The sequence below is a fragment of the Megascapheus bottae genome, chromosome 9 (assembly GCF_031878675.1).
Source record: "Megascapheus bottae isolate mThoBot1 chromosome 9, mThoBot2.hap1, whole genome shotgun sequence".
In the NCBI taxonomy this organism is placed as follows: Eukaryota; Metazoa; Chordata; class Mammalia; order Rodentia; family Geomyidae; genus Megascapheus; species Megascapheus bottae.
In genome coordinates, this window is record NC_143517.1 from 21486959 (window position 1) to 21502886 (window position 15928).

Below are 15928 nucleotides of genomic sequence, written 5' to 3' on the forward strand. Positions count from 1 at the left end.
CCGGGTCTTCATGCTTGCTAGGCAAGCACTTTAACCACTAGGCCAAACTCCCGGCCCCTATCACAGAATTTGGAATTAAACTTGTATACTACTTTCAAACCAGAGCAAAAACGGAATAGACCATGGAAAATCTAGTTCATAAAATTATGTCCTGCTCAAAGGTAAGTCCACATCTCAAGTCCTGGAAGTTGCGAGTGCAGTAAATAACAAGGGTGTTAGAAAATACATTAAAGATCTGGAGGTAGTGCAATCACACAATATTATTCAGGTGGGCAGAACTTCCAGTAATAGCTATCTTTATAATACCGAGGCAGTGAATGTTGTCCTTAATGTACTATGTTATCTCTCATCTCTTTTGCTGTCCCTCGGTTCTCAAATTGTTACAGCATTTCACCTTGTTATCTGATGTATTGTATATATGCATATTCGGTTATTTGAAATCTGATAGGGAAGGGTGGAAAACAAAATGAGGGGCAGGGTGGGAAATGGGGACCAAGATATGAGAAAGGGTATCAATGTATGTGAAGTAATGCACCTTCTATCTGGCAAATATAATGTAACCCTTCTATTAATTACAATAAAAATGTATAGAAAAAAAAAGGAAAATCTAGTTCATAATATGTCTTGGACATAATGAAATTAAAGAATGGTCTTAATGGCTAGGAACGTGGCTTAATGTCAAGTGTTTGGCTGAGCACACATGAAGCCTTCGGTTTGATTCCTCTGTACCACATAAACAGAAAAAGCTGGAAGCGGTGCTGTGGCTCAAGTGGTAGAGTGCTAGCTTTGAGCAAAAAAGCTCAGGGACAGTGTCCAGGCACTGAGTTCAAGCCCCAGGAGTGGCAAAAACAAAACAACCAAAAAACTCAAAAATCCACAAGTGGCACAGTGGCTCAATGGTAGATAGCCTTGAGTACAGAAGCTCAGGGATAGCATCCAGACCCTGAGTTCAAGCCCCATGACCGACAAAAAAGACAAACAAATATCCTTGAAACCAACTAGGCATGAACCATCTTTTGGGACACTAGATATACTGGCCCTGTACCCTCCACCAGGAAAAAAAATTCAAGGTTCACAACTTAGAATTATTTGGCTCTACCTACAGCTTAATGCCCCACTAAAATGAAACAAAAAACACTGACTACATTGCTCACCAAGACCACAACTTTCTGGCCCAACAGACACGCTCATAAACATGAATGATAGTCATCTAGATTTTTCTCCAATTTTCACTGGCCCTAAAAAGACAATCTAGAGAAGCAGTTTTTGAAATAAGAATTTCAAAAAATTAGCAATATCTTTAAATCGAAACATCCAACTTATAGAGCAATTACGACAAAGCAGTACCAAAATAATTTAATATCCACTTTTAAGTTTTTAGTAAGTTCACATACAACACTCTGAAATAACCTGCATTCATAGGTACAACTTTCTACACCCACAACACAATCCATGGTAGTTACAGGCAAGTCAAAGTCTGACATGGAATTTTCAATAACTTGAATTACGTGGACATCGAAGTTTACCAGTACAGTTCGAGGTAGAGCCAGGGTAATAAAAGAATCACCAACACATCTTAGTTTGCCAGCATCACTGTTTATTAACAGACCCAATTACAAAAATAGCATGGCAGACACCTGAAAGGGAAAAAAAAAAAAAATCAATGATAAAACACTAGCAATTCTAAGGACATTATTTCCCATTATACAAGCAATTTCTTTCCATCTGAAAAGTCCTCATAAAGATGAGCTGAGCCAGGTCCCCCACATTGAAAACTACCAATTAAAGTGCACTGAAATCCCCAATCAATTCTTAATGGAAAGAGTATTCAAGACCACGTTTACTGTTGTTAGTACTTATCTAGCACGCAGCCTCTCACCTCAGTTCATCCTTCTAATAAGCCTATTGATCTGATCTTCCCTGTTGCCAGCATCTCCACCTTCTACAAAGTGGGTGGTCTTCTTCTTCATGCCACCTCTTGGAGAAGATAACTTGAAGGGCCACAGGAAGTTATTTGCTTCCTTGAAGCGTTTTCCAACAGTATAGATCTCATGAATCAGATCCTCCATGCAGATGATGCCAAATTTACCTGAAAAACCCAAGATTACCAAGTCTCAAAACCTTGTCAGTCATGGGGCTTGAACTCTGGGCCTGGGCGCTGTCCCTGAGCTCTTCAGCTCAAAGCTATTGCCCTATCCCTCTGAGCCACCTCCTCACGCCCCCCCCCTTTTTTGTGATCAATTCAAGTTAAGAGTCTAATGGACTTTGGGCCTGGGCTGGCTTTGAACTGCAATCCTCAGATCTGCCTCTGGAGTAGGTAGGATCACAGGCATGAGCCATCGCAGCCAGCCAAAACCTCTTTTTAATAGGGTTCAGGGTCAATAAATTTGACTTAAGATTCCTAATGGTAAAACAGGACAGAAAGCTCAAGAACTCGGCAACTATCATCCACCCTCACAACTTACCAAGAGATCGAGCAATCAAAGCGTTATCTGTTAAGGCAATTCGCTTCTTATTGATTTTGCCATAACCACGCTTGTAAATGAGCTCATTGACTGACTTCAGGTTTGGGTACCTGAAATATGAAAACCAGACATTGTTTCAAGAGAACAATAAACAGAAACAAATAAAAAAAAAAAAAGAGGGGGAACTTACCCCCATGCAATATATGGTTCCACAATCCGAAGCATATTAATCGAAGCCTTATTGAGCTTCACAAAGGTGCCATTGAAGATCTGGCGAAGGCGAAGAAGCTGCAACACCTTACGGACTTTTGGACTCACACCATTGATACTGCATTGAAAAGGGAACAAGTATTAATCTGGGATTTATCAATTTTTTACACAGGAAGTTAGCAATATACAGTGTTGACGAACCTCATATTGCAAAGATGCACTCTTCCTTCAATGTGCTCCAGCTAGATAATCTAAATATACAGAAGATCCTGACTTCTTAGCCTTCTTGCTCTTTTATGAATTCTTTGTAGTAACCATTCAATTTCTGAAATCAACTCCCAGGACACTGAGTAGGTAGGAGTTTGGACACAGCTTAAATTTCAAACCCTTAGAAAAAGACCAAGCCTGCAATCTTGGCTACTTACCTGTGAATAGTAATGTGCAGATGTCCTCACAGCCAGGCACTAGGCATAGGCCTGAACAAAAACCTGAGACCCATGCCCTCACAGTTAAACAGTGGATAGTTTGGAGACTAGGGACTGCCCATTAAACCCATTTAAAAGGCACACCACCCCTCCCTTCTAGCTATAGCTAACCATCGCTACTCAACCAGTGCTCCCAGAACCAACAGTTTCTCTAGGATTTTGTAGCTTTCCCTTTCAAAGGAGAATATAGTAGAAACTTACCCTCTGATTCTGATGACAAAAGCCAATTTAGGCTCTGCAGGTACATAGAAGTTGCCCGCTTTTCTGGCCATTCTAGCCATTCGGATCTCAGTTCTGTACATTTGCCGGTATTCCTTGTGATAGTGCTTAGCTTTCTCATAGATCAGCTTCCTCCTCGCCTTTCGAAGCTGAAAACCAAGTGTCAGTTATTCGCAATTTCCTAGCTCCAAATACAACACAAGTTAAAAACAAAACAGTAACCCCCTGGTAAATTTTTCTCTTGCCTCAGTCTGCTGTAACATTGTAAAAGGCAGATCTTATAAGGGAGGCTTGAGAATGCTTCCTTAGGAAGAACCTCGCACTTGTTCGGCAAATAGTCTCTCATGGAAAACATTCACTTCCATAGCAATCCCTACGGCAATGCTGCATCCCCTTCAAAAGTTTACCTACCATCTTTTGGGCACATTTCTTTCTCAGGCGCTTTATTTTCAGCTCAGCGAAATTCCTTCGCTTTTTCTTAAGGGTTTCTGGCACAGCAGGAACCTTCTTTTTCTTCTCTCTGTCATTAGCAAAGCAAGAATGTTACTAATTCACCCCGTGTCACTGGCTCTAATCTTTGGAACCATAATTGTTCTGAGCAGAAGTTGTATATAAGGCAATCAACAACACACCAGTCTACTTACCCTAAGCCCATCTCGGATAACATGAATAATAATAAAATCACCCATTCAAGCCAGGGGTCTCGCCCTCAGATTAGAATGGTCACAAACTACGAATACCGCACTAAAAATGTCATACACGGCACTTTTAGCGGAAAAGCGACCAACTGTTTGTCCTCTAGCAGTCACCATCCTGGTTTCCGTCTCAAGCTGCACATGCCCAAAGCACTGGCCTGACAGGAAAAGTCACTAAAGGCCACCGCTAGCCATTCAAATCCAGTCCAGACACGTTGCTCGTCTCTGGAAAGACCTTCTACAGGACGCTCAACTCCCTCTGACCGTTCGGTTCCACACATTTCTCTGCCCTCACATCTCATTCCTCCTATTTCCCAAACCCCAACTCCAAGGCCGCCGGTCTCCATCCCAGCCTGGGGTTTCCACCGCTGTCACAAGGCGTCACAAACACACAGACAAGTGGACAAAGGTACAAGCTACACTCAAGTTGGGGAAAAACGAAGCCAAAGGTCTCGGTTCTCGGGGATGGAGTAGGATTCTAGGGATGAAGTGAAAGAACTTACTCGGCACCCTCCATGGTTCCAGCCGGAAAAGAGGAAGCTAGCGCATGCGCACTGTCCACTTAAAGACTGCGAGAATGAAGCCCCACAGCTTATAGGTGTCTTAGGTGATGCCAGAAAAAAAAAAAACCTGAACTGAGCACCCACTCCGCAGGCTTAAAATTAAGAATTGCCTGACTTAATCTCTTCCAACCAAAGTAAAAATAGATGGGGAAAATAGATGTTTTGACTGTGCCCTTTGACCAATTCGAGGAGCAAAGAGTACTGGCACTCTCGGTTCGGGGTCCTCATCTGTTGCTTTGACTGCATCAGGTTCAAACTCCACTCTTTTTAATGTATCCAACTAACTCGCCTCACAGATGTGAACTACAAATCCCGGCATGCACCATTCTATGGCCCACCCGGAGGGACGGCGACGCCTGGCCCGGCTTCTAGGTAGCCACCGTGATAATGACTCCAAACAGGAAAACGAGAGCATCTGAGGCTCCGTCCCAGGCGGTTCATGCTATTCCAAGTCACTGTTGACTATCTCCGCAGCTCCCCGCCACCCGTAGTCACAGACAGCCACGCCCCCTCCCCCCACCCCCGCCCGGCCGCGCGGCCGAGGTCCTTGCAGTCATTACTCTAGACTGCAGGGCTGTCTACCGCAGCGCCTGATTGCAGGCGGGGCCGGCCGGCGTCCCCTAGCTAACACGAGTGGTGAGACTGGGGAAAGTGAGGACTAGACGGCCAGAGGAGGATGGCTGGGGCACCGCGGGGCACGGGGCCCGGCAGGCGCGGGCCGGGGCAACCCACGGCAGGGGGCGTGAGCCGAGGTGGGAGGTGTGACGAGGGAGGGAGGCTGCGGCCGTGGCCGGGAGCGAGGGGCTCGCCCCGCCAGGGCGGTGTGGACGGCGGGCTGGCGGGCGGGGGGCCGGGCCGGGGGCGGGGTGCTCCCGGGGGCGGGGAGGGCAGAGAGGAGGGAGGGCCGATGCCGATGCCGCCGCCGGCTCTTCCCGGTCGCCGTTTATATAGAGCCGAGCGTGGAGCCCGCTCAGACCTGGCCAGGAGCGCTCGAGCTTGCGGGCGGCGCTGCGCTCCGGAGCCCGGTGCCGGAGTGACAGCCGCGGGGAGCGCACGGCCGGGGAAGCCGAGACCGCGGGAGCAGCTGCGAGCCGTGGGGCAGCGCTCGCCTGCACGGTGCGAGTCGCCCCTTCCTGGTGTTCCGCTGCCCTGCAACCCACTCTCCCACCCTGTCTCAACTTGGGTCAAGTTGACAACTCCAGCGTCTGCCGATCGGCCGGCGCGGTGTCCTCCGCGCACCTCTCCCCGGGGGTGAGAGGAAAGCGCCGCAGCCCGTTTTGCGAGGGGGGTGGGGGGAACACTCGGGCAGCAGCGACGGCTCGGCCATGAGGGCAGCGCGCGTCGCCTAACTCGCGGCTGTCACCGCCGCGGCAGCGCGACCGGCCCGCGGGGCGCTCCGGGACAGGCGGGCGACCGCCGGCAGGAGGCGCCGAGCCGGGTGGCTGCCTCGGCGAGCTCAGCCCGGGGGCCACCGCACGGAGCTCGGGGCGGGAGCGGCCCCGCGCGCTACCCGGGAGCGGCGCCGCGCACTCCAGCCCCACGGGCACCTCGGAAGCGAGCGCGGGGCGCAGAGCTTGTGGTCCCAGTCGCTCTGACAGGCGTCCCGGGCCCTGCTACCGGGCAGCCTCGGCGCAGGGCGGGCGCAGAGCCGGGCGCAGGGTTCGTGCGGGGGGGCCCCCCGGCGTCGCGATGAACATCGTGGTGGAGTTCTTCGTGGTGACTTTCAAAGTTCTCTGGGCGTTCGTGCTGGCCGCGGCGCGCTGGCTGGTGCGGCCCAAGGAGAAGAGCGTGGCCGGCCAGGTGTGCCTGATCACCGGCGCGGGCAGCGGCCTGGGCCGCCTCTTTGCTCTGGAGTTCGCCCGACGCCGGGCGCTGCTGGTGCTCTGGGACATCAACACGCAGAGCAACGAGGAGACGGCGGGCATGGTGCGCCACATCTACCGCGACCTGGAGGCGGCCGATGCCGCCGCGCTGCAAGGTAACTAAGTCGCCCTCCCGCGCCCCAGCATTGTTGGGTCAAACCCCTCCTCGCCTCCGGTCCACCCTCCCCGGGAGGGCTTTCACACCCCACTGTCACCGGCACCCCGGCTCTCGAGGAAGAGAACGCCTGCCTGGTCTTCTGGAAGGCGGGTGGGATTTGCCCCTTGATTGAAGAGCACGATTCTCCCCAGTATTACGGGGCGGGGTGGGGAGGGGGGGGTGCGCCAGACCCACATCCAACGGAGGTCCTATCTCTGGGGACAACGCTGGGGTTTCCTAAATCCTGAGGTCATTATGATCACGGGCTTGGATGCTAGAGACATTATCTCCCTCTGACCTGCCATGGGGAGATCGCAGAGTAAAGAATCTCTGGGAAGTTGGTCCTAGAAGGGACTGAAGTGTGTGTCTGTGTGCTAGTCTGCACCCCCTCGGACCAGAGGAATATCGATCATCACTTTAGCCAGAGGAATGGAATTGCCTGTTTCACCAGCCCTAGTGTTTTTAGAATTATACAGACGCTGAGCATGCCTGAGAGATGCAACTGCCCCTCGGGGAAAGAACTTGAGGAATTTCAGCTTCTTTGTAAACTTCTTCCCTTGTTTTGGTCCCTCCAGTCTGCGTCCTCCCCCCACTCCCTCCCCCCTTAGTGGAGAGCCTAACCAGCCATAAATATTGGCCTAGGAAATTCGATGATAGCTCTTGCTTGGAGGCAGCATTTTCTGTATTTCCAGGGAAAACCCTGAACTAGGTGAAGATTGACTTGGACATCACTCCTCCCGACAGCCATCATCTCTTAACCAAACTTACTGGCACCTGCCTTTTTGATTTAACGTAGAAAATGTTACACTGTTAGTATGAGGAGGTAACAATAACAAAAAAAAAAATCCTAAAGGACAACAGTGTTCGTTTTCCAGGGAAGAAATTTGGGGTTCTAAGATGTTTGAGTTCTTGTAGGGTAAAAGTTAAGTTGATTTGTGAGGATACTTTTTAAGAGTATCCAGTAAACATATACCAGTAACCTCCACTTTTTCCACAAGAAACTTTCCGTTCATTAATTGGCCTGGATGAATTCCAATTATTATTTACACTTTTGATTTGCGACCCTTAAAGTGAATTTCTGTTTGTATTAAGAGATGTTTCTGGCCTCTCCTCCAAAATGGGAATGTGTAATGTGTGTTATTCTCCGGGCTGAGGTCAGTTCTTTGCAGGTGTCTTTAGCTGCAGCAAACTGATCCCATGTGGTCTACTTGTATTGGGCTTGTCACAGTGACATGGCTTTCCCCTAAGCAAAGTTATCCAGTAAATTGCTGTAATTCCCAAAGACTTTGGGGGGAAGAAGGGGAGGGGGAGAGGAAGGCAGCTGTAAGTACAGTTATTGGCAAGCGTTATGGTGTTAGAAATTTGAAGCTCACTGTTGAGTTTTTGTTTTGTGTGATCATTGTCCTATCAATTGCCATGGGACTCATTTTTTGTACCCCTTCTCTCTTCCATTTTCCCCTCATCGGGACTTCTGAGGACAGCTGGAAATGGTGAGGAAGAAATTCTGCCCCACTGTAACCTGCAGGTTTTTACCTACACCTGTGATGTGGGCAAGAGAGAGAATGTGTACCTGACAGCTGAAAGGGTCCGCAAGGAGGTTGGTGAGGTCTCAGTCCTGGTCAATAATGCTGGTGTGGTCTCTGGGCATCACCTTCTGGAATGTCCTGATGAGCTCATTGAGAGAACCATGATGGTCAATTGCCACGCTCATTTCTGGGTAAATATAAACATCCTTGTTTCTAATTCTTGGGCCCTCCTCTATGAGAAGGTGGGGAAGGAGAAAGACTTCAGTGCCAGCCTGAAAGCCACCTGCACTCTCTCACCATAGTCTCCTAATGATCTGTTCCCTCATGGTGAATTACACCCTTGGTTGGTTACTATTAAATTGTTGCTTGCTTCCCTTTCCCCTAATTCAGTATTTCTTAAGAGACTAGAAGACTGGACATTGGAAAGTAGTTTGAAAGATTGCCATAAAAATAACAAGAGGGAATACAAACCCCTGGGTTTGTTTATTTTACTTTTTGTTGAGTTTATAAAACATTGGTTGTTCCTATGAATTCCTAAAGGCAGAGTTTAAGCTTCCAAATTACTACTCAACCCCATTGTAGCAAGTACCAAAGATTCTGAGATCAGCATTTGTGGTCCACTGGGAGTGGTCAGCCCTCCCCAGCACTGACTGCCCACATCCACGGACTGTCCACAGAGTCTAGGGCATTTTCCTGACTGGCGATATCTCAGGGCTTTCTCAGCTTACAAGGTACCTCTCACAAGAGACAGAATCACTTGGGTAGGATCACATAGAGGGGCAGGGAGCTTGTTGGAACAGGTGAGTGGGGTGCTTCAAGAGTGTTAGCTTCTAGTCATGAGAAGCGACCGCATGGATCTAGGAATGGGAACAGAGGGCTTCTGCTGCTTAGGAGGCGTAAAGTAACTCCAACTTATTAACTTAATTAACTTCAATAAAGATAGATAGGTGTTCTCTCATAACTGAAAACTGTTGGTTCCTAAAGCTTTTTACTGTTTACTTCTGTAAACAACTAGGATCCAGTAGAGTTGAGAGAGGCTGGGTAGCCAAGCTGCAGCTCAGTGGAAGAGTGCAGGACCTGCATTTAATTGTCTGCAACTAGGGGGAAAAAAGAGAAGAGTTAAGAAGATATGGTTTTATTTTATTTTTCCATATGCAAATTATTCTTCTAATAGACCACAACTGAAGAACCATTTCTCTTAAAGAGGTCACATTAAACTTTATTAATTTTCTTGCAACAGCTTGAAAACTTAGAAGTCCTTATTCAGATTTTGCTCATCCAGTATAATGCTTTTTATGTGATCCTGGAAGAAGCTACTTTTAATGTTTTAGTTTAAGAACATCAGCTTTACTGAACTTATTTCTAAACCTCTACAAATGAAATACAAAGAACCCAAGCTAATTCATGTCTGTGTTTATTGTTGTGGTGGTGGTGGTGGTGGTGATTATTGCTGTTGTTTTGCCAGTCCTGGGGCTTGAACTCAGGGCCTGAGCACTGTCCTTGGTCTTTCTCAAGGCTAGTACTCTACCACTTAGGCCACAGCACCAGTTCTGGCTTTTTCTATGTATATGATACTGAGGAACTGGTCCTGGGTCTTTGTGCATGCTGGGCAAGCACTCTACCACTAGGCCAAACTCCCAGCCCTTGTCTGTGTTTTAAATGTGTCAGGAGTTTACCATCCACAGCGGAGGGAATGTGAATATGCCTGTCTGATCATGTGCATGTTGGCGTATGTGCATGTCCATTGGGTACAGTGGGTGTGGAGAACCCACTTTTCAAGACCAGGCAGCAGATAGCAAAGGGGTGGTTTAGGTGAGTAAAGGCCAAACAAGTAAACTTGACAATATCATTTATCAAGAATTTTGGGCATTCAAAATTCTGAGTAAAACCAATAGCCTCTATTTGAAGAAAAAAACAAATACAACCTGCATGTGGAATGCTGTTTCTGAAGCGGTAGGAAGGTGAGGGTGAAGGCATAGAGCTACCACAGAACTCTGGTTGATTTTAGTGAACTCATCAGCCTTAAAGAGATAAATACATAGGCCTTAGTAGGTTAATGTGAAGTACAGGAACTGGTTTTTTAATTTTGTTTTCCAAATAACCTTTGACTGAGATGATGAAATGTTTCCTAACTATAAACTTTTACCTCTGGCATACCTCAAGTTTCACCATCTTGACTACTGTCCCTGCATGATTATTTTGCCATCTTAGGATATTTCCTAGATTTTCAGGAAATTTCATAAAGTCTTCATTTAGGTATTTATAATAGGAGAACAGCATATCTTCCCTACCCATTCTCTGTACTAATTTAGACTGTGCTAAATGCAGAAAATCCATAGCCTCTATTTGAAATACACATAAATTGATATTCTGTCCTACCAACACTGGGCTACTTTCTAACATGAAGAAGAAATTGACTCAAATTGCTAAACAAAAAGTCATTCTGGAATTGAATCTGTGCACTAAGCAAGAGCACCAAGCTTCCTAGCGCCTTTACTGTGCCTTGAGATGTTGCTTAACACACCATTTAGGGAGTTCTTGGATGCTTCAGCAGTAATGACGTCACTTCATATTAAAATATGGGAGGCTCCTGAATTCTCCAGCTGTTTTTCCCGTCAGCATCTAAACTTAAGAATTTATTTTCAATATTGAGTCAGAAAATTCATTTTAATGTTGGCATTGGTGACTTCTTGCTGGGACTTACAAACATTTGGAGAGGCTGAAATTTGGCAACTGAATTTTAAAGAAGGAATAGATACTATCATTCTTACAGTGATTGGGGTGGCAGAGTTACATAGTATCATTGAGAGCCACATAAATTGTTGCGCATCCAGTAGTCTTTTTAAGCATCTCTTCATTATGTGTGGGCCTTGATTTGTGTTGTTTTTCTTCCAGAAAAAAAAATAATAATGAGCATTTGGGTATGGAAAACAAATTGTTCCATAGAATCTAGAGTCTTGAAAGTAGATCAGTTGGGCAAAGAGCTCATTCATTTATTTGAACAGCTCATCTTAAGGAGATTTTTAAGTAGCAGTTAATGTCTGTTTTCATGGATTCACAAATATGTTGCTCTTGACTCAGAGTGAAAAAGTCATGTTCATGTGAAATAGGAAGCCATGTAATTTCCACCAAAAAGCCATGGATGCAGTCACCTTCAAGCTGTGCCTGACACTATTTCCTTTGCCTAGAACTCCCTGTTCTTCATCTCTTGGTGGCTTTTCAGACCTAGTTCAAATTCTTTATGTACTCTTCCCGCTACACTCTGGCCCTTGCTGATATTCTTGGGTATCATTAGAGAGTTAAAGGTCTTTAGCAACTATGTCATTCAACCTCTGCTTTTCTTTTTCTTTCCTTTCCTTTTTGTTTCCTTCTTTCCCCTGCCCCCTACCAGAGATTAAACCCAAGGCCATGTATATGGTAGGCAGAAACTCTACCATCAAGCCATCCTCCAAAGCAACCTCTTGTTTTCCAACAAACTCGAATTGTGTAAGACTTGTGTAAGGTTTTCCATGATTTTTAGTTTCAGTATCTATTGTCATTCTCCACCTTGGGTGCATTGTTTGTGCTTTCTGGTATAACTATTGTATATTTCACCCCAATATAGATGGCAAACTGACTAAAGCAAGTTTATTATGTACATCTGTTTGCTTCCCTTTCCTAGAACAGAGTAGTGCCATGTTCTTAAGTCACTCAATAAATAGTTAATAATATATAACTGGCTTCTGCTTAAATATTTAGAAGGTATTCTCTTCAGAGAACTCTCAACCTGCGTCTGTGTTGTCAATTTCCAAAAGGTTAGCGTCATGTTCAACTAACTCAGAAAGGTTGATTTTTTTTTTTTTTACAATGGGACTGGCTGACATTTATTATTGTTTAAATCTCCTTTTGTTTCTTACCCAACTTAGATTTTTTTTCCTGTAGGAATGTACTCTACTCTTTGATGTGAGGTTAGGGACTTTAAGAGAACTGCTAAAGAAACACCAATTTGAATCAAACTCAAATGGAATGAATGGTTACAGATTTTCCCCAATGTCCTGCTCCTCAACAGGACTTCAAGAAGAGCACTCCAAACCGTTATTTCCTAACTATATACCGTGTCTACAAAATTTGGAAGCTTTTACAATCCTGGCATTATTGGTCACAGTTTTCCAATGTGGTATAATATACTACCTCATAGAATTATACCACCAGAACATCTCCCAGGAACTTCCTCTTACTCATCAGTTAGAAAGCAGCAAGTTTGGAGTATATTTGGTCAGCACAATTTGCTGTGAAATGCACAAAACAAGGCTACAGAGAACGAAAGCAATGCCATGCACTTTAATGCTAATGTAAAAATCATTCAAAAAGGCTCTAGCTCAGCGAGGTGCAAGATCTTGGAAATAACTTTATTCCACTTGAACTATTAGAAAGCTGGCCTCCCTGCAGGTACTGCACTCCCTGTTTTCCCCAGATATTAGCATTGCTGCACTTGGGTGCAGAACCTTAGCTTAGTATTTCTAAATGACCAAGTTTATGTTGTAGATCCTTTTAAACCAAACAGCTGCATGTAGCCCCTATAAATAAGCAGCCAATTGATCCCCAGTTAACCAAAAGGGGAGGGGGAAGAGAGCAAAAGCATTTAACTCTAAGACTTTTATGTGCTGAAGAAATTTTACACGGTAAAGGACTAAATCTGTCAGATAGCTAGTTGGTAATTTACCTCTATTGATATGGTAGTCAGACAAGATAATTGGTAGTTAATTAATAGACCACTTAACTTAAAAGGTTTCACAGTTTTAAAATACTAATTACTGAATTAGGCATTTATCTATATCCAAATGTCTAAAGTCTATTTAGTTAAAATCCATCCAGGAAAAGTAAAAGCCTACCAGCTAGATCTGAGTAATGTAGCACTTAAAGACATTAGTGCTACAGTTGTAGCTACTATCTTGTGACTGGTCCCTAATCATTAATGTTTAAGTTCTCACTTGATTTATTGGTTTTTAATCTTATGTACAATATTTCTTTATACTCCACTTAGGAAAACCTAGTTTTATTTAAGCCCTGATAAGTTTGGGATTTTTAAACTCTCATTTCAAATTATTCAGATAAAATCAGTTGTTCAATACAAATGTCTTTGAAACATACCACAAACATATCACTTCGCTATCTTAGAATATAGAATTTGTGGCCAGTTTTTAAATCCACCAGAACTAGTTTCAGTTAGTAAGTAAAGATCATATGTATAAAACATTAGGGCGTTAGAAATAACTATTTTTTGTTTTTGTCGGTAATGGGGCTTCAACTCTGGGCCTGGGCACTGTCCTTGAGCTCTTCAGCTCAAGACTTACCACACTGAGCTACAGCACCACTTCGGTTTTTCTGGTGGTTAATTGGAGATAAGAGTCTCCCAGATTTTCCTACCCAGGCTGGCTCTGAACCTCAATCCTCAGTCAGATCTTAGCCTCCTGAGTAGCTAGGGTTACAGGCATGAGCCACTGGTGTCCAGCAGAAATAAAAACTTTGAAGCCAAGCACCAGCGGCTCACGCCTATAATCCTAGCCTCTCAGGAGGTTGAGGTCTAAGGATTAGGGTTCAGAGACAACCCTGGACAGAAAAGTACGAGATTCTTAGCTTCAGTTTACCAGCAAAAAAACCAGAAGTGGAGCTGTGGCTAAACACCAGCCTTGAGTGGAAAAAGCTAAGGGAGTGTATAAGGCCCTGAGTTTAAGTCCCAGAACAGTATGTACACACACACTCTGAAAAAAAAAAAATAGACTTAGAATTTTAACTGAGTGGTACCATATTAATTCTTGTGCTGATAGTTAGAAACAGAAAAACATCTCTTTTGACAGCAAATATTTGGTACCTGGGAGCACATACCTATATACAGGATCATATGCTCATAGAATTTTTAGTTTCTGTACTGTAGAAGCTGTATTGCATGCCAGGCCCAAATCCATTGTTGATAGAAATAAAAATCTATAGCTGGGCACCAGTGGCTCACACCTGTAATCTTAGCTACTCAGGAGGCTGAGATCTGAGGATGGAGGTTCAAAACCAGCCCAGGCATGGGAGTCCATGAAACTCTTTTATCTTAACCACCAGAAAACTGGACTGGGGCTATAGCTCAGGGACAGAGCCCAGGTTCAGAGTTCAAGCCCCATGACTGTGCCTCCCCCCCCCAAAAAAAAGTAGTGGTTTACACCTATAATCCAAACTACTCAGGAGGCTGAAATCTGAGGATCAAAAGTCAAAGCCAGCCTGGGCAGGAAAGCCCATGAAACTCTTATCTCCATAAACCACTAAAAAGCTAAAAATGGAGCTGTGGCTCAAGTAGAAGAATGCTAGCCTTGATCACAAAAAGCTCAGAGACAGCGTTCAAGCCCCGGAACTGGCATCCACACAAAATCTATAATATAAAATGTCACTTTACATAACTGGTATGAGCAGTTATACTTCATATAAAAAGCTTTGCAGCAAACAGTGCTAGGTAGCCTTGCCTGCCTGTCTTCCCTCCCTCCTTCCTGCCCTCTCTTCATCCTTCCCTCTCTTTCCTTCTTCCTTCCCCCCTTCCTTGTTCTTTTTTACCTCCCATCCTTCTCTTTCTCCTTTCCTCCCTCCTTCCTTCCCTCCCTCCCTCCCTCTCACCCTCCCTTCCTTCCTTCCATATGGGCTCATCCTATAGCCCAGGCTGGACTAGAACTGAAAATCTTCTCAGTTCCCAAATACTGGGATTATAGGCATTAGCCACCACACCTGGTCCAATGCCTAAATTTTTAAGCTATATGGACAAATAGAAGCTCATCATTATTGCCAAATCTAGTGTGTAGCTTTGTCTTTCCAGAGTGTGATCCTCTTGATTTTCTCCTTGAAAATCAAGGTGCTTTCATATAAATGAAACGCCACCTTCCTTGTGCTGCTCTTCCTGCCTTCCTGATCTTCTAGATAGCCTCCCTCCTTGAAATATTGAAGTATTATGTGCGCAGACCAGTCCTCCCTGTGCACCTGATCTAACTGGGTGATCACTTTCATTTGGCTGTGACTTCTAGACTGTTTCCAAGTTCAGCAGTCCCTGTAGAACAGACATCAAGTTTGTAGTTAAAAGAATTACCCCTTCTCAGGAGGGCACTGGTAATTCACACCTGTAATCCCAGCTACTCAAATCCTAGCTACTCAGAAGGCTGAGATCTGAGCATTATGGTTCAAAGCCAACCCACTGCAGGAAACTCTGTGAGACTCTTCTCTCCAGTTAGGCAGCAGAAAACTGGAAATGGAGATGTGGCTCAAAGTGGTAGAGCACTAGCTTTGAGCAGGGAAAAAAATAGCTCAAGGATAGCACAAAGGCCCAGAGTTCAAGCCCTAGACACAAAACAAAACAAGAATGACCCTTTCCTGTTTAATTATGGAGTACCTATTGATCTCAACTCCTGGAAGCAAAGATGCTATTCTTTTTTTTTTCTTTTTGCAAAGATGCTATGTTTTTCTCCCTTATTATTTCTGTGTCTGGGCTTCATCCATTGTTATCTAAGTATAAATTAATTTGTAGGACATGTCAAAGTGGAAGCATTCTTTAACCTGTGCTAACGCTAACATTGATTGAATACTCCCCCCCCCGCCCCAAGACTGACTGGAGTGCCCCCACGCCCCACACAATCTTTGGCCATTTGTTGTATGATTGGGTCTTTGGGGCCTAGAGAAAACCTACCAACCCTGTGAGTAAACTTGTAACTGCTCACATTCTTCGATAATTCTCTCCCCTTA

General features: G+C 45.0%; 2 protein-coding genes across 2 annotated transcripts in view; one reads left to right on the forward strand and one right to left on the reverse strand.

Moving 5' to 3' along the window:
• Positions 1-1576: 1576 nt before the first annotated feature.
• Rpl7 (ribosomal protein L7) lies at positions 1577-4682 on the reverse strand. The gene is made up of 7 exons (XM_090338949.1): positions 4578-4682; positions 3791-3899; positions 3362-3528; positions 2656-2793; positions 2466-2575; positions 1880-2089; positions 1577-1637 (listed from the first exon to the last, which is right to left on the reverse strand). The coding sequence occupies exons 1-6, from the start codon at positions 4589-4591 to the stop codon at positions 1881-1883; spliced, it is 747 nt and encodes a 248-aa protein (XP_090195075.1). The 5' UTR covers positions 4592-4682; the 3' UTR covers positions 1577-1637; position 1880.
• Positions 4683-5590: 908 nt separating this feature from the next.
• Positions 5591-15928, forward strand: part of Rdh10 (retinol dehydrogenase 10) — a 31800-nt gene continuing 21462 nt past the window's right edge. Inside the window, exons 1-2 of the mRNA XM_090338948.1 lie at positions 5591-6615; positions 8138-8373. Of these exons, the coding sequence (XP_090195074.1) occupies positions 6327-6615; positions 8138-8373 (525 nt within the window). The 5' untranslated portion in view covers positions 5591-6326. The remainder of the gene's footprint in view (positions 6616-8137; positions 8374-15928) is intronic.